This window comes from Acanthochromis polyacanthus, chromosome 9 (genome assembly GCF_021347895.1).
Source record: "Acanthochromis polyacanthus isolate Apoly-LR-REF ecotype Palm Island chromosome 9, KAUST_Apoly_ChrSc, whole genome shotgun sequence".
Taxonomy (NCBI): Eukaryota; Metazoa; Chordata; class Actinopteri; family Pomacentridae; genus Acanthochromis; species Acanthochromis polyacanthus.
In genome coordinates, this window is record NC_067121.1 from 21,705,194 (window position 1) to 21,726,961 (window position 21,768).

General features: G+C 39.7%; 1 protein-coding gene across 6 annotated transcripts in view; it reads right to left on the minus strand.

The window, feature by feature from the left end:
* Positions 1-21,768, minus strand: part of asic1c (acid-sensing (proton-gated) ion channel 1c) — a 108,011-nt gene that overhangs the window by 14,043 nt on the left and 72,200 nt on the right. For 2 of the 6 annotated variants that reach the window (XM_022194463.2, XM_022194461.2), the window contains exons 1-3: positions 5,442-6,479; positions 2,406-2,556; positions 1,701-1,828 (exon numbers count right to left, since the gene is read on the minus strand). In XM_022194463.2, coding sequence (XP_022050155.1) covers positions 1,701-1,828; positions 2,406-2,556; positions 5,442-6,083 — 921 coding nt within the window. In that variant the 5' untranslated portion in view covers positions 6,084-6,479. Of the gene's footprint in view, positions 1-1,700; positions 1,829-2,405; positions 2,557-5,441; positions 6,480-20,252; positions 20,850-21,768 lie in introns of those variants that run through there. The other 4 variants (XM_051953749.1, XM_022194466.2, XM_022194462.2 and 1 more) reach the window with 4 other exon arrangements.

Consider the following 21,768-nt stretch of genomic DNA (forward strand, 5'->3'; position numbering starts at 1 on the left):
CTTGGAGATGGCTGAATGATGGTACACTGGGAGCAATAAAAACATTTTCAGATAGAAAGAGAAAGAGAGACAGACATATATTTCAAAGCAGCTTCCCCAAAATAAAATTTGTCATCTTTGTGGTGTCCAAGTGTCTGTTTCATGAGACCAGAACTCTGCCTCAATCATCCCATGTTATTCTGCTAAAAACAAGGAGAGAAGATTTTACTTGATCATTTATCTCATGCTGACAAACCGACCAAGCCGATTAACTTTAGGGAGCAAAATCATTGAAATTAGGCTTAATTAAATGCTGAAGAAATGAATTTGATTTACTGCTCGAGTACCCATTATTTAAAGTCTTCACAGGACCTGATTATGCAGAAGAAAATGTTCATGCGCCTGCAGCACAATACAAAAATACACTTGATCTCTAAGGCAATCATCGCAAAACCTGAAATCCTTTGTGACACGGCCGCCATTTTCTTGTGACTTACAGAGTGGATTTTTCCTGTTAGTCACAGGATATTTCTCTGTTCTGTCACTGTTTCTGTTTGAAAATCAAAGGATGTTTGTCTCATACAGACAAAAGAGACAGAATTTGTTCTCTCAGCAACATCACATAATTCCTGCACCGTTTCATTACATTTGGATAGGAAATCCATGTGAGCTCGGTGTTCAGACCTTGCACACAGGGGCTTGATCACTTTGGATTTAACTATAATTATCACTTTTCGTCTCTCACTAATGGCAACCTCAGATCTAATTTTCTACAGTCAACAAACCTGCCGCAGGATGTTCTGCTCCCCTTGATATTGTGTGCTAAAACACCATCTTTACTATATCTGTAAATCATAGTGCAATTTAAATCATGTCTTTAAAATAGCTGTGGGTCATCCTTCTCACCTAATGGTGCAGTTTGTAATGCTGCTGGAGCTGGGAAGCAAACTAATATGATGACAAGCGCCAGGTTTCTTTAAATGCCTTAAACTGACATCGATAACATTACGATGACTTAAAAAGCTTTTCCTCGAGACACACTAAGTCTTCAGAGGGAGTTTTCAGACATCAGTTATTTATAGCGAGCCTACAGAGCAGTTGGGTTTTTGGCTAAATGGTGCTGCCAATTATGAGGAATTGTTAAATCTATCTTCAGAAACTGTAAACGGGTGTTTTTTTTTTTATTGATCACAGTTAAAGTTTCAGTGATTACAGTCTGCTGATCATGGCTGTGTGAATTCTTCCTCACAGTTTTTCTCTTTGAATGAATGCCACTGGAGACAATTTTCACAGCAGTTAAGAAGCTGCATTCATATTTTTTTCGCAGGCTAAGAGTAGTGAAGACTCAATATGCAAAGTAAAATAAACACCCTGAGCTGCCATATATTTTTGCATGCTGTGCAGTCTGAGGTTCTTTTGGCTCTGATAAGCGCAGTATGCTCGTATTCTGGCAGCCCATCATGACTTGGCCCGGCTCTATCAGTATTACTTGGCTGCTATATTTCCTCAGTTTCATTTACTGTGTGCAGTTTCACAGGATGCTTACGCAACATCTTAATTGCACTTTTCCCACACGAGGTAGATCAGTGATTGGATTTTGCTCCACACTCTGTGACAGAGAGGTAATGGACGCCGGCTGGCAAGGATTTTGGGACAAACACAGCATGAAAGTGGAGCAAACGAGGCCGAGGTCGGAGGGGAGGAGGCTGAACTTTAGGTACCAGTTGCTGCTGACATGACACAAAAGTTTGAAAACCGGGGGCCACACCAAATCCCAGTTGGTCAATGAAGGGCGGCTCGTCCTGGCTGTGGATCTGAACCTTGATGCCTGCTTCGTAGGAGGTCTCATCTGTGGATATAGCACGCCACAAACATAACAGCAGCTACGGAAACCTGCTACTTGGGATGTTTAACACTTCACTAGCAGTCAGAGAAAGTTGTTTATTGTCTGACAGAGTGTACCTAAACCTCATGTTGGAAGTTGATATAGGAGATATGTTCATGTTAGTGTGTTGGTCCAATATTAAACAGACTTACAACCAAAGATTTATTACATGCTATGTAGCTTATGAATATGTGGTCCTAGGATGTTGTGGCCCATCGTAAATGGGAAACAGTAAGTCAGTCAATGCATTTATTAGATCTGATGTCAGCTGTAAAAGTGAAGAAACATATCAAGATTATATGCTATTAAACATGGTAGTATATCAGATCTGTGTGGTGCAAAATAATGCAAAGATTTATAAATAAAGCAACTACAAGACCTGAGAATGTCAATAATATATAATATATCCTAGGGATCATAAAGGAGTAGAAGAATTACTGTCTTTTTCAGAGTGAACAAACAAGATGGCGAGATTTCCACCAAGAGTAATACAAGTTTAGGTGTTTATAAATTTCAGAATAGAACCTAAAGCCTCACTGACCTGTCTCTCCCCAAACAGGCAGGTATTCATCCTGCTGAATATCCAGCATGATCTCCAAGCCGTTGCCTGTGCCACCTTTTAACGTGGTCAACAAAGGGTTGCCGTCCAATCCCGAGTTGAAAGTGTAGCATTTCCCGTAGCGTGTATAAATCTGTAAAAAGAGCACAGAAAGAAACAGGAGTGTCAAGGAAAAGTCAGAGCCTTTTTCACTGTGCTGTGGCAAACTGTGCACCAGTGCAAGATCTATTACATGTCAGCCTGTAATTGTGGACTGAAAATCATTGTAGAGGTTTTGTGATAATCAGAGAAAGCAGCACTGGCTTTAAACAGGCACCTGGCTCTGATTTGAAGGAATTAATGAGCACCCCTTAGCAGCAGCAGCTATCAATCTTTACCCAATTTCACTCCAAATTTCCCCTGAGTAATGTGGAGTGAATGTACTATTTTGCCGTCATTAAATGAGAAACATCTGAAGCTCTCTGGACACAAACAAATTCTAAATTGGGCTTGCAAAATGCATTTGTGTGTCTTGCCTTACAAACTTCTGAAGAGACAGAGCCTATGCCAGTGAAGCTCAGCGGTACTTAACGTTTGATGTGCAATCACTACAGCAGGTTTGCTCGCGCCAGATATTGTCCTGATTTAATTAATCCAACTGACTCAACTTATTTATTTTCAGCTTTTGCTTCAGTACTCACAGATGACATTTGTTCAGTTTTATGGATTTTACTTGTGACTGGAAAATTCTCAATCCTAAACTAAACAAGTAAAAATAAATCTGAATCGTGATTAGAAATGTTGACATTTTAAATTAAACTCAAGCTACCGTTTGCATAACGACTAAGAAAGCTTGAAATTACAAATCAACCTTGGGGGATAGAAGTAAGTTGAAGATAAGTTTGTCAATTTGAGATAAGACTATCAGATTGGTTATGCAACACTTGAAGGAAGGAGAATATCTATTCCTCCAGTATTTCAACACAATCTAAAACCTGCAGTGGGAGAATCAGTGGTCATACTCAATTCATCATAATTACATTTGCAGCAGTCTGCTTGTTTGTATTCACAGCACCACATATTAAAATGGGATGAGTCACAATTATACAAGAAAATCACAGAAGACACGAAAAGAAGCCAAGAAAGGTAGAAAATATGCAAATCCTTTGGACAAATGAAAACCTGTGAAATTGTAAACTTTACTCCAAATATATAATGCAATGCTGAACTGAAATGACTGAAATATTTAACTTATTAAAAATTCATCTGATTTTAATGAGTTACATGCCACTGCATTTTCCACTAAATTTCCAGAAGGTAATTTCAAGTTAAGCAATTTATAAATTTGGTTTCTAATCTCAAATTAAAAATTCCCATTAAGTTGGTCCCTCTTGAAGTTTAGATTATTAATATTTCAGAGTTATAAATTTTACAACATTGTACAAGACAACCATTACTTGTGGTTCAGATTCAGAAACAGGCACCCCATTGCTCATAAAATTCAAATTTTTTTTATCACTTCCAACTCCTCTGCTGCAAAGATTAAGGCATAATTTCCTACATGGAGCCACAATTCCTGCTTTAATGATCACAGCTGTCCACACACCCTTCCTACTCCCTATACAGCAGTCTGACAAAATGTATCCTGCTGAGATGCACTTCTTTGTTTGCCACATTTCAAAAGGACGTATTGCACCAGGACGGGCAGAAATATCATCTAACGGTCAGGTTTCATCAATATCCACTGTGATGAGGTCATGGTAAGAGGGCTGCTGGCAAAAATTCAACCAGCACGGCAGAGAGGATCTCGAGAGATCAGAGTCGGTGTTCCATGTCCAGACTCAGACAGACTTACATGCAGCTCAGACAGATAAGGCTGAGCTTTGTTTCCTTCTCCCTGCTGGCTATAACGAGGTCTGCAAAGTGACTAGAATCTGTCTAACTAGTGACTGTTTTCAAAGAGCCAGATTTAGGGTTAGATAAAATGTTGCATTACACCTCCATCATGAGTTGCTTAAGATGCAGAAGCACAACACAGTTAGGGTTAGAGGTTAACTCTAATCCCAATTAGGATCATTTCCGGCCATAAATTCAGATTTTTAGGAGATTCTGCACTGGTTTGTGCAAAGCGGCAAAGCCACCATGGGCGGCCGACATCCTGCAGTGTGCAACACTTTACATTTCAAATGTCTCACCCAGTTGAAGCTGTCACAGATACACGTTTTATTTTTTATGACTGGGACCCGCATAAGCAAAGGCAAGTAGTTAAATGTGATGCCTGTGACAGGTTTTTTTTCTCTTTTAAATCTACATGTGTGTTTCCAGGTTTAAATCATCCTGTCACTCTGCATGGAAACTTACCACTGCAGAGATTTTCACATCCACCCTTGCGAATACTTACTAATGGCGTTATAAGCGACTGGTTTGTGCTGAAAGTATTTACTAAAAATATTAGCATCAGGAGGAGTGGGACTGTGGTTTGCAAATGCCATCCACTTTCTCGGTTCAGTTATTCAAAAATGAATGGCTGTAATAGATCTGTCGTGTTCTTTAAATGGGAAACTCAGCAGCATTTTTGAAGCATATCCTCCTTATGCCCTACAGATGTTTCATTAGAGGAGATAAAATTTTAATTCAGACTGATTTATGATGTCTGAATTATTAATGCTCTTTTTTTCTTCCTTAATATTGTTGTCACAGGTTAGAAATTCATCAGTGAGTACAACCGAATGAGAAATTCTAAAGAATCTAAAGCAGACACACAACGACGATCTTCCACCACAACAAAGACGACATTGCATTGACATCTTGAGTGACTTTCTGAAGACCTCAAGTTTAATGAGGGAGAAGCTGTCATGCTTGAGAGGCAAAAACAGGACAAGCTTGTTTACAGCTTTGAAACATCGACACCTTAAAACACCCTGAGAGAATGCCTGCTGTAAGGGAGCTTTGTCAAATGCTTGCATGAATTATTAATACACCTTGTAAACAACACTCTTATCCACACCTGGCAAACACCATCTTTCTTTCTGTACATACAGTGCTGAAGTTTTTGTAGGTGCAGGTTTCCCCACGAAACCTGCACTCCAGCAGCATGTCCTCCAGCTGGTGACCGAGCCGACCCATCATCTCTGTGGTGTTGATGCGATAATCAAGGGGCGGGGTGTAGTTGTTGAAGTCTAGAAGACTCAGGAGACCCTGCTTGTGATTGTCTTTAAGGATGGACAGGCTCCTGTTTATCACTGTGTGGTTGGGATACAAGAGGTCCATCCAGTAGCCACTGTGGTACAGGTCATCCCTGGTCAGAGTGGACACACGGAACACATTTTTATTGCAGAAAGTAACCGCTGGGAAGGACATGTTGTGAGCCCAGACCATGTAGATCTTGGTGACGGCAGGGTAGGACATCAAATAGAGGATTCGATTCCAGGACCAGGTGAAGAGGAGACTGAGACACAGCAGGAAGGCCAGGACCCAGATGACTCGCTGTGGTTTCGTCTTGTCCGGAGAAAAGACAAATTTCAAACCATGGATCTTGGTCCGCATTATGAAATTCACTGTGATCTCTTTCCATGATGTCTTAAGCGAGCTGGACCCTGTGTTTTGAAGAGCGCTCTCTGGGGCATCATTTGGTTTGTGTGGCCCCAGGGCAATTGATTCGGATGTAGGTGCTTTGACCATGATTGCGAGTCGAGGCAAGTGCTTCGTTATCAAGTGCAGGAGCCCACACCAGACTACAATTTACACACAGTGGCTTTTTCCACAATCATATCCAAATAGATTTGTGTCACAAAAATTCCAGGTAGCAGCGACTGGAGTCCTAATGTGCAGCTGTCCCACTGTTCAGGCTTGAAAACACTTTGCTGTGAAGATATAAAGAAAAGGAACTGTGCTCCTTGGGGGAGGTAAAATTGATTTACATAATGATTCCTTTATGAGAAAAACAGCTGAATCACTCCATTAACAAAAACATCCAGCGTAACTATCACCAGTCCTTCATCAATAGATAAATGGATGTGATAATTGCCGATGTAAGCGACGGCTTCACTCCCAGAGGTAATCACTTTGAAAATCCGAAGAGGCTTACCCCTGTTGCTCAGATCTTTCACTCCTCCATCTCCCTCTCCAGTGCCAGACAATACTTGCAGATTTCGGTGGTTTCTCTCTTTGTGCAGTAGCTGCCCAGAACCCAACTCCTCCCTTTTTCCACAGATTGAAGAGATGCTTTTTAGTGTGTTGACTTGAAGCCTGCAGAAAGGAATATAAAGCTTGTTGCCCCCCACCACACTCTCTCTACAGTCGAATGGAGAATGAGGTGGAGCCAGTGGATGAAATTGTTTTCCTCCGGTGATGAAGTAGACCTCCAATGGTATAGAGAGGAGGGGGGTGCGGGTATCGATCAAAGTGGAGATAATTGTGATAAAGAAACTCTGCAACGTAAAATATGGAGTCTGAAATTCTTTAATATTGAAGGATCTGCAGCTCCCTCATAGATCAATGTATCTATATAATTGATAACTGAGGGGAGGCAGATAGCGGGAGAACAGAAGCAAAATCCTCTTTAAAATGGGCTAGAAACATCTGTTACAGCACATTTTTTTCATTTTTCGTCTTTCCTGCCAGTTTCAAATAGAATTTTACAAACACAGTGTAATGAGGGCTGACATCCTGCTGCATGCAGATGTGGCTCCGGCTGATATTAAAGGTGCTTTGCTCCATTTATTGGAGATTATCAGAGGATTTTTCTTGGCAGAACGCTCAGCTTCATATACTAGTACTTTTTCTATCACGTTAGCTTGAATCTTTTTAGTCTGTAATGTGAGTTTTGTAACTTGATCACAGCCATGGTAATATGGCTGTATAGAAATATTCTGAAAAATGACAGAAATGTTTTATTGGAGTGCGGGCTTTGGGGAGAAAGTGTCATTTGCAAGATTAGTTGGTAAGAGCTGGTTGAAAATAACAGGACTGAGTGTAGTTTAAATATATTATGAAGAAATGGAAGACTGGTTAGCATCACAGAGTTGAGATCTTATTGAATAAACTGATACAGTGATGCAAAGAGATGAAAAAGCTAATTTGCCAATTGTGAATTCATCAGTTATGCAGGTGTGTATTTGGCAACGAAATTTCATTCAAATGTGCATCAGCTAGCGTATGTTCTGTTCGACAATAAAAGTGGTTATTCTGTTCTATTCTAATTGAGAATGTTTCAGACTCAAAATGTGTATTCTTGGTGTCATGAAAAAAGAAAGAAACAAAAGAATTACTAGCATCTGGGTAAATGTGAAGCATAACTGACTCTTAGCTTGGCGTAGACTGGAACCATGAGGAAACAGCTAGCCTGGTTCTGTCCAGTGGAGGGTCACTGCTAGGAAATATTTCTAGCATGCAATCACTGAAGAGTCACAACTTGCAGTTTTTAGGATCTTTTTTTTTAAAAATAAAATAAGTAAACAAGATATAATATAGTTGCATGTGAATAAACCCTCCTTGCTTACTTTTTCACTAAACCATTTCTAACAGCCCTATATTGTAAATGGTAAAAAATGTTATATGCGTTATATATATTGTATTCTCAACATTTTGAGTAAAACACATTTTCTGCCAAATTATGTTTGCGTCACAAATACACACACCTTTTTACATTTATTTCATAGCTTTACTGTTGCTCCATTTCGGCAAACCAAATGTACATTAGATGAGTGGGCCTTGTCACTCTGGTAACCCTAAAAACTCTTGGAAAAGGGTTGTATTTTAGCCAAAAGTATACTGACAGTCAATAGAAACTTTGAGGTAGAAATGTACACAGAATTCTACTTGTAGGGGGGTTGTAATTATTCATTGTGGATTTACTGATGATCTAGTGCCCTGGTAGTTGAGATAATGATGAGTTGCCATTTTGTTATGATTCATTGCACATGGGTTGGTCACTTTGCAAAAGTGAACCAAATACACACCAAGCAATACTCAGTGAGTATCTGCACAATCTGAGAATGGGTTTTGAAGGGCTATATAAAGGCCCAAAAAAGGCCACCATTGTTAGTCCAGTGAACAGCATCATGCCGCGTCTATCACATGAACAACGTCTCCGGGCACTGGGTATGGTGGAGGCCGGTTTGAACTACAGTGATGTAGCCAGGCGTATGGGCTGTTCCCAACCCACAATCAGAAGCCTGGTCCAAAGCATGCGCCAACGGATTGCTGCCTGCATCGAAGCAAATGGAGGCCATACTCGGTATTGACTGTTGAGACTTTGTGTTTGGCAGGTGCCATTTTCTTTTGTGAAATTCTTTATTTTGAAATCATTCTTGAAACTTTAGATTTTTGTTTCTGTATGCCAATATGATAAACAAATGATTCATATGAAGAAAATCCAGTTTCGGGCTTCAAAATAAAAATTATGTTGAAAAATATGGTCTCAAAGTTTTTAATGACTGTCAGTGTACAATATATTTAAAAACCAAATGAAGCAGAAGAAGAGCAAGTGAAGACAAAACTTTAGTCAAAGAATAATAGGATGCACACACAGGACGCAAATTCCAGTTATCTGAGTGAAAGCCCTGTTTGGGAAAAATGTCTCCAACCTTCTAATGCAGATTTTGGATTTCTTTTAAACTGGAAACGTTTCTTAAACTTTATGGTCTTACCTTCCGGGGAGAAAATTGGAAGTAATAGTTACAATTTAAAAAAAAAGGAAAGAAATGTAGTTTTGTGAGTCAGAGATGTATATAATGGACATTTGTGAGCAGTACACTGAGATTATACTGTACGCTATCTTCATTTTGCAACATTGTCATCACCCATCCAGCCGTGCATTTTGCTAATGTAAAGTGCAGCACATTGCGTTGTGATATTGTTTGCAGAAAGCTTGTCGTTCCATTGTGAAAATTTTTTAGGGTCCTTAAACTTGCATTCTTTCTATTGGCCAGCAGGGGCGGCTCCTCTGGTTGCAAAAAGAGATCTGATTGTATACTAGTCTATGAGAAAATGACCCGACTTCATCCTTGATCTGTTATCTCAGTAAACATTCTCCTAATGAGTTAATGGTCTCAGTTGTTGGTTTCATGTCTCTTTCAATATTTCATATTGTTCAGTTCAGAAATTACAATCCATTTACAGCAAAATAGACGAGGAAGCAGGGTATGTTTCAGGACGTGGCTACTTTGCAATTATTCTCATTCTTCGGGTATAGGATATGGACATAAGCCCTCCATTGCTTTGTCCTTTTTGTACCATTTTCTGGTTCTACCACAGTAAAAATTTTGCAGAGGATTTGGATCAACAGCCAGTTAGGTTTGTCCATGGAGTATCCCTTTTAATCATTGTCTGTACGCAAATGTTCCACCAAAACAATTCCACTTGTCACTATTTTGAAGGAAAACCTGAAGCTGCATCCTTTGCTTAGCCCCACCCAAGATGACTGTGATTGATTTAAAGACATACAAACAAGACAGAGTATTTATGTCCCCTGTAGCAGACGGATAGTGTGGTGGAGCCAAACCATTATGTCCTACATAAAAGGCTGGCAAAACAAGACTACCTTACGATTGATAGGTCGCTATTATATCAGTGTGCACCCTTGAGTGCTCAGTCATTTCAACCTCTCTCCCCTTACATTCGAATTCAAAAACACCAAGCTGGCTTTAACTAAATGACAATCTCAAGACTTGAAAACAGTAGTCCACAAACCAATAGGTGATGTCACAATGTTTCACTTTCGTCTATATTTACAGGCTTTATGCCAAGCTAATCTAAATTCTAAGGCAATCTAGTTCATATTTAATGCAAAAGTAGGACAGTGGTATTGATCTGCTCATTCAACTCCACTAGAAAACAAATAATAAAACAAGTCGACATGGTCATCAATATCCCCCGCCACATGTGATGTCTATGAGTCTATATCCAAAATCGTGATCAAGGGCCATAACTCTGTTAAATATTATCGCACAGGTCTCATTTTGGAACTTGATCAAGGTGTCCATGGTGTGAAGCTACACACTAAATTTCATAATCCTAGCTATAATAGTTTCCGAGAAAAGCTGTCCCCTTCATCTCGGACGGACGGACGGACGACGCACGGACGGACGACGCACGGACGGAGGCCAAACCTATATCCCCCTTTTCCACTTCGTGGAGGCGGGGGATAATAAGCTCACTAATGCTTGTAAGTAATACATCTGCAAATTCCCTGAGCCACCATTTCAATTTTACTTGTTTGCAAATATTCTTGCTCTACATAGGAGATCCTGTAATGTCACATCAGAGATGAAGCTTTTTTCTTTATTTCCACCTCAGGCTGTCCAACAGTCATCTAGCCTACTTTCAAGTGTCAACATTCACCACTGTTTTATCTGTGCGATCTGCTCCATTTTCATATGTTGTCTTATTAAATTATTGCTCTGCAGTGCACATGCCAAGTTTTTCATCAACAGTATTTGTTTCTCACACTGGCACGGTATGCTTACCTTTCTTCAAAATCAATAACAAAGTCTGCGAGCATAAGAAACAAGGCTTATGACTACTAGAAGATACATTTTTGTTATTACTTAAAGATGCAAAATACAGTTTATTAAAATGATTATTTAAAAACACAGATAGTTTAATGTAAAGCTAAAATTATATTTTCATATTAATCAGAGTAACAACACTATGTGGAATGTTTTGTTCAAAAGTTTCAGTGCTAACATTAATGAATGTCTAATAAATGGAAGTAACAGCCTCAGTACTGTGGTATTGGTTGTTTTCTCTTTGTGTGCCTTCACAGCTATCCAGCAGAAGCAAAACAACTAAATGAATTGCTTGAATTCAGCTCCCACAGCAGCTACTGTATGTCATGTCTGCACCACGCCTTTTTTTCTAGCTTCCAGGCAAGACAGATGCCCGGCAATGCTTTGTTTTTAGCCTCATGTTGAAACCACTTTATTCTTAGAAACAACTGGATAAGCTTTTTTAATTGTACAATTAAATTCTCTTTTTTCTTAGGGAAAGATCCAATCAAAGAACAATGCAGTCTATTTTGGTAGGTGATAACTACCTCCATTTCAGACCTAGTAACAAAGCAAAACAAAGAGAAGAAAAATACTAACGCTGCACAAGTGGCAGACAAGTAATAATTCCAACAATGCCACCTTATCAGAGTTATAGCTGACTGGCTGGTTTCTCCACTTATTGACCAGCTGCACAGATTTCCTATATTCTCAGCTTCTTTGGAAACATGTCAATAGAGACTAGTGAGTTAATTGCTTGAGCTCATTTATCCCATTCATGCCCAGTGCAGGCGTACGGCAGACGGCTCTCCTGGTCTCAGAATCATCCCTCGTCAGCAGTTTGAACCAAAGCGCAATTTCATTACACGGAGCTCCAGAGGTTACATGCTTTTGATGCATGACAATCATTATTAGTCTTTGAAACATGTGCATTCTCGTTGACAGCAGCTCTCCACAGATAGACGTTCAGTCTTTTACTGTTTGGTGCATTCAAGCATAAAAGTTTAAATCATTAATTTCATTTTACATTTTAAAATGTTAAATTTCGACTTATTTAGAGATGACTGTTTGTGTATGTGCTCACAGTTAACCTGCTTTGTCTCTTATATTTCCTCTCTCTTGTTTCTTACAGATACACTACCAGTCAAATTTGGACACACCTACTCAGTCATTGCTTTTTATTTATTTGTAATATTTTCTACATTGTAGATTAATACTGAAGATTAACACTTTTTTTTTTTTTTACATAGTTCCATATGTATTTTTTTAATAGTTTGGTAGTCTTCAGTAGTAGAAAATCATTTATTAAAACCCACTGAATGAGAAGGTACGTCCAAACTTGTGACTAGTAGCGTACATGTTTCAATGCCTAAAATAATAGAATAATTATTAAATAAGCAGTTCATTTTACAGGACTTGAGCTGAGCTTGAAGCTTTGTTTTCATTTGACAGAAAGCAAAATATATAAAGCTACTGTGCATTAATCACAGAGCTACACTGCTTACTTAAAAGAAGTAGGGTACCCTATTTGTTCTGGTTACTTCAGAGAGTTAAGCCTGAAGCTTTGATTCTTTAGAGAAGCTGCAAATAATCAAGAAGCACCGTATTTTTTGTTGCATTACCTGTTTTTTTGGCCACTTGGAGGCAGTGAATCTCCAGACATAACACATATCATCTACGTCATAGGTTCCTAATGACACAAAGCAACATAAGCATTAATTTGGATTTGCTTTTCCGTCCATTTGGGAAATTTAAATACAACATTCACTTTCCTTTCAGCACTGTTTGCTCAGCTAAATGGTCCACTATGTTCACCAGCCAGCAAATTGCTAACCTTGTTGGTCTGTTGTTTATTGCTGTGTAGTAAATGCACAGTGCTTTACACAAATCAGAGCTGAAAAAATGCAGAAAAAGAATGCTCTGTGGAGTCAGGTGATTATTCTCTGTAGATTTATTACAGCAGTAGCAGCAGGTAGTGCAGCTTCCAGTACACTGGTCTGATAAATGAATGTGCAGGTATAATTCTTTCTGTACAGAAATTCTGCATTTTTCTCCTCACCTGTGATACTGGAAAGCTGGATACCAACAAAGCTTTCATTGCCATTTCTTTCTTTCTTTCTTTCTTTCCTTTTTAGATAGTTCTTGGGGCTTTTTTTCGTCTTTTATCATAGAAGACAGTGATGAGAGACAGGAAATGTGGGGAGAAGAGACATCCAGTAAATGGCCATGGGGTCGGATTCGAACCATGGCATATAGCTACGGGGTCGCCCTAACATCCCATTTCTACCCAGCCCTGCAATGCTTTAAAACTTCTTTATGACTTTTATGACTATATATTTGTAAAATCATTTCATAAAATTGTTAAATTAATTAAAATATTCCCTCAAAGACCATGCTGCAATCACTCAAGAATTTAAAATGCTCTGGGCAGAAATGAATGATTTTCCTCCCTTATAAAATTGCTATCCTTCTTATTGAAAACAAATTTCTGCTGCTCACACATTTCTTTTGTCATCTTCCTTGGGATAAAAAATGCATTTTATCTTTGTCTCAGTATTCAAGCATGTAATTAAAGGGTCATGGTGTAATAAATTTTTCCAAATTCAAATGAGCTGCTAATTGCTGTTTGATGATGAAAAGAAGTAGTACTATTTGAAGGATTTATTTTTCAGATTTTAACATTTATTGGCCAGCTTAAAGACCAACTCAGCGATCCCTTAGACTGTCAGGGATTGACATTAACCATCCTCTTTTATGTCGAAGCCAAGATGAACCCCAGAGGTCTCATTAGAGGAGGAGCAGAGTTTTGACTGGGTAAAGGGAAGAGCTCCTTCAAGGGCCAGTGAGGACGTTCAACACCAAACGAAGTCCTGGCAGCAATTAGATGCACATCACAAACCCACCGAGCACCAATAGCACAGGGATCAAGGTGGAAAATATAAAAGCCCCATTGAGTAGTTATGTTCAGCTAATGCAGAGCTGAACTGATGCGATCATTTAGCAGATGATTTAAGGTTTTCTTAGTCTTTTGTGATTTGCACATATGATGATAAATTGTTGCTGTGAGAAAATAAGTGATTTGATTATGTTACCTTGAGCTCTCGGTAATTGTGATTGTGACATCTTGCTCAATTTTCTGATATTTTACAGAGCAAACAATTAATGATTAATTAAGAAAAGAGTCATTAGTAGAAATGTGGAGTGATTCTAATCCAATGCATTTTTTTTTTTTGCCAAATTCTGTGAAATTCTCCTCACAGTCGGCTAGCTGTCTGCTCTGTGGGTGTGCTGAAAACAAAAAATTGCTGTTCTGGGGCACAGTCCAGGGTCAGTAAATGGGAAACAAACACAGCGGCTCAGACCACTCCATACAAAACCATTCTAGCGTGTCCTGTTGTAGCCAGAGGGACAGTAAATGTGGCACACGCTTACTATCTCAATATGTTAACTAGCAAAATGAAAAGAAAAAAGGATGCAGCGAGCAGGTACTTAGATTATAAATTAATCAATATATAGTCTATTATTTTCTCAATTAATCAATTCATTGCAGAGTGAAAATAATTCTCATAAAAAAAGTGGAAAATTCACATTCAGTCTCTGGATCTCCAAATTTATAGTTTTATCTGACCATCATAATTAAACTGAAAAGTAAAAATCAGAGAATGTTAGTTACTTAAAGATGACTGAAAAGGGTTTTAAAAATTGATATTCAGTCAGTCAGCTCTGTTCTAACTAGAAATGATCCATTTCTTGGTTGTACAAATGTTAAAATTAACACTGACAGCATTAGATTTACCTGTTCAATAAATTTTAAGTTTGAACAGACTCATCAGACAAGTACGTAAGAACAAGTAACATGACATACGTCTCATCCTTATAAAATTCTGTGGCATTTATTGATCGAATGAACGGAGCTGATTTAGTTGAATAACAACCACATGTTTCACATATTATGACCAGAGTCCATCAACCATGAGGTAAGGATTCCTCATTGAGTTACTTGATATGCAGCATGTCACGCTCAGCTTCACATGAAAACTTCAACAACTTGACTCCCACAGAATTTCAGAGTCTAAAATCAAGGCCACGAAACTAGTTTATACATTCTGGTTCTGGTTCTAAATGACTAAACAAATGCAAATCTGGACGAGACAGACAGACAGAAAAGACGGAGAGCTAAGCATTTGCAATCAGACTGTCACTCTAGTGGACAGGCAGCTTCTTTAGCAGAGGGAGACATCTTGTGGCCTGCCTCTAAATGAAACTAACCTCTTTCTGCCTTAAAAAGCAACACAGCCTCTCTGTATGCTGCACAAGTAGTGCAAGGGAAGCCAGAATGGATCTTCAGTGAAGAGAGGCTCATACTGTGAAATACCTCATATAAAATTCATCAAAAGGGAGAAATATTGGCATGTACTTTGTAAGAAATTTTAATAAGTAAAATTACCCCAAAAGCTGTTTTGAAGGAGCACAAATTCAGCGTGCATTTTGTTATCTGCAAAACTTTTTTCCCCGGAAAACTGCTGTGTTTTTAATTTACTGCGGCATGTTGTTCAGGTTACTTACTGTAAACTACAGTAATAATACACATTTCTGACACAGCGTATGTACACTATATCCTCACAAGCAGACCAGGTGGAGGGCAGATGCAGTCTGTATCAATAAAAAACAGATGCAGCTGGCTACACCTGCTGTCTTTTTCCCCTTGTTCCATTCTAGACAGAAAACGAGAAAAAAAAACCTTGTGCTGTCACTCAAGCTTTCAGTCAGCAGCCTGCAGTCACACTTTGATAAACTCACTCCTCGAATTTCCTCACTGGTACTTTTCATTTGCAAGGATAATGTCATTTTTTCTAGCATGCTCTCATCTTGTTTGCTCAGCTGGAAGCTTTTGGTATCCATCCCTGAATCCATTTTGCCGGCTTGCCCAGAAATTAAGCAAAGTAAGCACTTGCCAGCACCCTAAAAGTGTTATAGAGTCACTGCATTCCATCAAGAATGTTTTCCTGTATGTATTATGAATCAAAGCATATCTTTAAACATCCACCAATAATCTCCCTTTCCATTATTCAAAGATCTATCATTGTACAATCTCAATGTAAAGGATTTTTGAAAGCGAGTTACCTTTAAATACTTCAAAAAACAAAACTAAACAAAAGACGTTTTCCTATTTCCAGCAATGTCTCATGCCTGGCTTCCTCTGACACGTGGTGTCGAGGGGAATCTCAGTTTACTTGAAAGAAGATAGTGATATAGTTAGGAAGGTACAAGGCTTTTATTGGCTAAGAGAGCAGGATGTAGATCCCCGAGGCTATTAGTGGAAACGAAAGCTAAATATGGCCACCGCAGGTAATTCAAGCTCAAAAGGACATGTGATACGAAATCATGAGTCATCTCTGTCTCATGAAAATCTGGTAATTATCAGGTACAATTTATGCTTTTGTTGGGACATCATAGGATGCCAGGAGGCTGGCAGTCTACAACATAACATTATAGCTCTATTGGTTTTGGACAGAGGCACACTTGTGTCCGGTGTCTCCACCTAACAAGCTAATTAACTTAAGAGGTTCTGTCAACTGGCACCTTCAATGTCTGCCTCTGGTAGTATCTGCTGCCTGATGTGCAAGTCAGCAAAAAGCATCCTTGCACAGCGTCCCCTCAATGAATTCCTTCAGTATTCCTCCTCAGTGCCATTGATCGCACTGCCAATACTGCACTTACAGTAACAGTGACTCCCACATTGGCCTTTACTGACACTGAGTAATGGAACAAACACATTAGGTATTTGTTATCTGGCCTGTCATCTGCGCTCACTGCCTCAGATTTGTTTATTTCATTGTTTGCACTGTGGGGTTTTATTTTATCTCCCCTCCCCTCCCTGTTCATGCTCTGGGCAGCGCTGTAATTTTGTGCTCCTTCACACACCTCTTCCCTTCATCTCTCCTAATGCTTCCAGTTGTGCTCTGTGGCGCTGGCTCGGCTCCAAAAGCAGGCTGAATCACAATGACGTGTCAGTCCTCAGTCGAGTCCCAAGTCCCACCTCAATCTAAGCACAGCTCAGCCTCCTTTTCTGTTTTCTCTCCTGTTTCCATTTTGTCTTAGTGCTCTCCTTCGACTCCGTTTCTTGCTCTCCACCGTCTTCCACATCTCAATCGTATAAGCTGCTACTATTCTGTCTTTTTTTCACTCCCAGCTCCCTTACTGCCTATTTCCTGCCTCTGTCTGCAGCCAGGCTCTGTTTCTGAACACTTCCAACACTCAATCCTCACATCTGCTTCCTTTACTCACCTTTCTCTTTTCTTTGACCTCTAAAGTCAACTTCAGCCTCTAGACAATACCACAGAGAATTAAGTGAAACACCACATCCTGCTTCTGGTTTGGCAAACCCTGAAATCTGCCATCACCACAGACAAGCTATAATATCACATTAAGAAGTGTTTAAGCTCTTTGGTTTCAATGCAAACAAATGCCTGGACAGGAAGCTCAGCCACAACATAGAAGATGAACGGTAATAGGATAAATGTGTTAGAATCAACTCTCTGCAGTGGAGCGAGCCAGCTAAAGTACTGAGCTGGTGATCGATTGAAATGATATTACACCAACTTCAGCATGCATCCTGCATATACACACTGACAGATGATTTATTTGGGCAGAGCCAGTCTTGCAGGTTTAATCCACAGCAATGAGTTGGGGTGCTTACGCTTTTGAGCATTAATGAGGTAATCAATCACACACCAGTTCACAGACAGCGTGTACGGCACCAACATGGAGGCAGGAGATTAATCTGATAATGAAATAAAAGCTCCTCCAGGAAAGGTATTTGGATGACCTGTTGTATTGAAATCTAAAAATATTATCTTTAATATAGATGCATACAACGTCTGACACGCAAAAGTGGACACTCTTCACACATTTAGCTTGTTGCCACAGTCTGACACATGCACAGTCAACGCTATGCTTCTGCATATATCTGGAGCCCGAGGTAGAAATTTTCTAGCATCTACCATCTGCCAGCCTTTTAATATATGAGACCGATTCTCCTCCAGTAAATTACAGCATCCTACCCCCCAAAATATTCCATTACTTTATGCAGAGGGAATAATTGCACTTGATATTTCCTCTCTGAGATTTCTCAGTTCGAATGCACCCATATCCAGCTCATTAGTTGAAACATCTGGTCTATCCTGTCACTGTAGGCATGCTGAGTTTCTTCAGCCGCTGGTACGTTGTCTAACTTTGACACAAAAATAGCACACAAACATCCACATGCATGAACTTAAAGGCGAACAATAAAATCATTCTAAAAAACTCCTGCAAAGGCTTAAGGGTTTTATAGTTGATGGGGTAAATTCTAGGACAGCAAAGATAATAACACAGTGATGGTTTGAAATTGGAAAGCAGAACAGTCTGTTTATTCTAATGGACTGTCGTTTTAATTTCAAACCCAAACGCACTCCAAAGTGAAATGTATCATCAGAGGCATTTGAGTGATTTAATGCGCACATTTTCTCAGATTTTTTCCCATGCAGAGAGCTAATTGTTAGATGTTGTCAAGACCTTGCGTGAGTCATTTTGCAGTGATGTTGCTGAAGTATATAATGGCTAATCTCAGTTCCATCCCATCTCATCTCCTGTGAGAGGACCTGCCTCTGAGCCTCCCACAGTAAGATCAGCAGGCCGGGGGAATCGAGGAGGGGGAATTCAGGCAGCTCCATGAATCTTTAATTAGTCCCCTCTATACTTAGGCCCTCAGCGCATCTCCAGTTTCTGACATTTAGCTGAAATTTGCCCTTTGTGCATGGGGATGTGAAAAAGCCAAGGTCACCTGACTGACCACAGAGATATCAAAATCTGCTTTTATGAGCTTAGATGTGCCGTTTTGGTTTTGGAACCATCTAGTAAGCCATTTACATGCACAACTCTGAAGCCATTCTTATAGCAGGTTTTGCTGTAAACCTAACTTTATCTTTCAATTCAAACTACGGTCTCTCACACAAAATAACAGCACTGCCACTGTAGAACTACTAAGTAATTAGTATAAATCATTTGCCTCGGTTTCACTGCTGGGTTGCAAAGGAATTGTGCAGCATGACAAGCCCATCTTGGTGCTAGGCTTTCATCACTCAAATCAATGGCCCATTTCATCGAAATACAATCCTTCCCCTGTCTCTGCAGCAGGACGATTAAGTTCCATTCAAATTCTGCTGACATGATTTTATCTCTTTGGTAAGAGGCCTGAAAATAAAGGTGACAAAAAACTGGGGTTTACAAAAAAAAAAAATGGAAGCATGTGTTTAAAAAAAATAACCTTTTCATAACTACAGTGACACCGTTTTGTTTTGCTGCCGTTATGCGTTTTTGATTTTGTGAGATGACACGATAAAGATGATGACTCTTCTGAGGTATTTACAAAGAAAAACAATAACATGCTAAAAACTCTACTGGTCCTGAAAACAGCATATGTTTGCTCCATTATGCATGATGCATGATGTCAGCAGAGATTTGTTGAACCATATGGCACCGCAGTAGTTTACACGTTTCCGAGGACACTTAAGAAAGTCGGTCTTATTTCTCCTTCAAAAGTGACTATTAATAGTAGTAGCAAAATGAAGAATTGGACACAGTATAAATATTGGCATCGCAATAAAGGCCCAGGAAAATATCTTGCTGCTTTTGGCACTAGCACTTGTAAACAGAGATAAAGGACTGCTTTATTAGTATTCCTCAGAAACTTTTCCTGTCTTACGCCCCCATACCTATTGTTCCCCCTAAAGCTACTTAATCTTTCCACAAACATGCGGTTAAATATTTAAAAAAGGGGGATTATGTTAAAAAACAATTATGAAATGACAACATAATTTGAACCAAAGTGACGTCTCTTCCCCTAACGACATCTGATGTGCATATGTTCATCATGACAGTGTTCATTTTATAAAAAAAACAAAAACAAAACAAAAACAAAAAACAGACTTCATGCAACAGATCACTGCTGTAATGTCTCCTGGTGTTCATAAACATAAACTGACTCATTTTTCATTTCACCGTGGGCAGAATGAAGCATTCAACGTGTAGTGTAATGACTATTAAACAGCTCACAGTTGTTGGCATTTTTGCCCAAGGCTCCTGCATATGTCAGAAATTTTGCTTTTAGGCTCCCAATCAATGTTGTTGTCATATTAAAGATTTCTAACATACTATTTGTGACTTTTTCTAAATATTGTGTTGAATATTAAATCTGCATTCATCCTACTGTCATTCTCTCACAGTTCACCACCTTGAGTTTTTCCTACACTGATTCTGGCGCTGCTTGCACTGATTTTATCCGAGGCTAAAGCTTGAGCACAGTTGGAGCTGTACTTACTGTAGTAAAGTTCTCTGGACCGCAATCTTTGCCTCTATATTTGCAGTCAAGCAACATTTCATCTATGTTGTGGCTAGTCCTCTGCACAAACTCCAGCATGTTGAAGGTCTTGCTGGGGAAGAACTTGCTGTTGTCTGATGGTTGCCCTATAGCAGCCATAAAATCATCAAAGTCCCCTTGTTCCACACCCAGCATCCCCGCCATCCAGAAGATGTCATTCCTGCGGATCTGAGACTTTCGAAAGCTGTTGTAGTTGCAGATGGTGATGGCTGGGAAATACATGACGGGGCTGTCCATTTCATCCAGTATGGTGACATGGGGGTACCGGTAGTACTCAATCACACGGTCGGCCACTTGGAGCAGGAAGATGGAAAGGGAGGAGCTGAATGCGGCAGCCCAAAGCAACCGTCGGATAGTCACTCCACCGGGCAGGAATATGTGGCTGAGGCCGTGGAGGGTACAGTTAGCACCAAACACAGTGATGTCTGAGGGCGGACGAGGTGCTTCCTCCTCTGGAGCTCCCATTTTCTCCAAAAAAAGTTCAGATCTCACCTCTGTGATTTCTGGGTATGGTCTTGCTGTAGTGGTGACTTGCTGAATACTGATGGTAGCAGAGGGGTTCACCCAAACTAAATGTTCCAAGAAGGCTAGACAGGGCAGGGTTCGGTTTCCCCCTTTGCATCCGAGGGAGGGGAATGGGTTGGACATGCAGAGCTGGGTAATATCAACCAATCCTCATTGAGATCTTAGAGGGCACTTTGAAATCAACAGATCTGGTTTCAGTTAGGAAGTCAGACCTGATACCACAGTGGCTAGTGGTGGATGGACCCCAGAGGCAGAGATGTAAAATGAAGCATATTCAATTTAGCAACCTCTGGCACCCGAATTCTATTCTGTCTTGTCACAAGAATTTTTCCAGCAGCACTTTCTGGATACACATTAGTCTTAATATGTGAATACTACCCTGTAGCTGCAAAAAATAAGTACTCCCCCCCCCCCCCCCCTTAGCTTCAAACAAAAGGATTCAAAGCTATTTAATGAGTGAATAAACACTGTGACCCAATCAAACCCATTGGAGACGTCGCAAATCACAAGTGGTCATGAAGTTAAAAACAAAGCTGTTCTTAGTTACTGAAAAACTGACATTTAGCAGATAGGAAAGGCCAGCAATTCCCAATTAGCATCATATTTAGTTACAGAAGATCACAGAAAGCTTGAGCTGCCATGTACGACCACAACAATCTATTGTTAGCCACTGAGGAGCTACACTGGGGTAATGCTTTAGTGCTTTACTTAATGAAACCTTAACAGACGTTGTTGTGAAAGGCCAAAGTATTACTCATTCATGGTTCCCATTACCCTTATTACAGCAGCTGACAGGAGACAAACCCGGCACCCTTTGTACTCACAGACTGACATTGTAATTTCAAAGTCAGTCTGCTGTAATTCCTCCGAAACCTGTAGATTTCTTGCAGTGATTACGCATAGTAAAATGCTATGAGTCACTGTGGAGAAT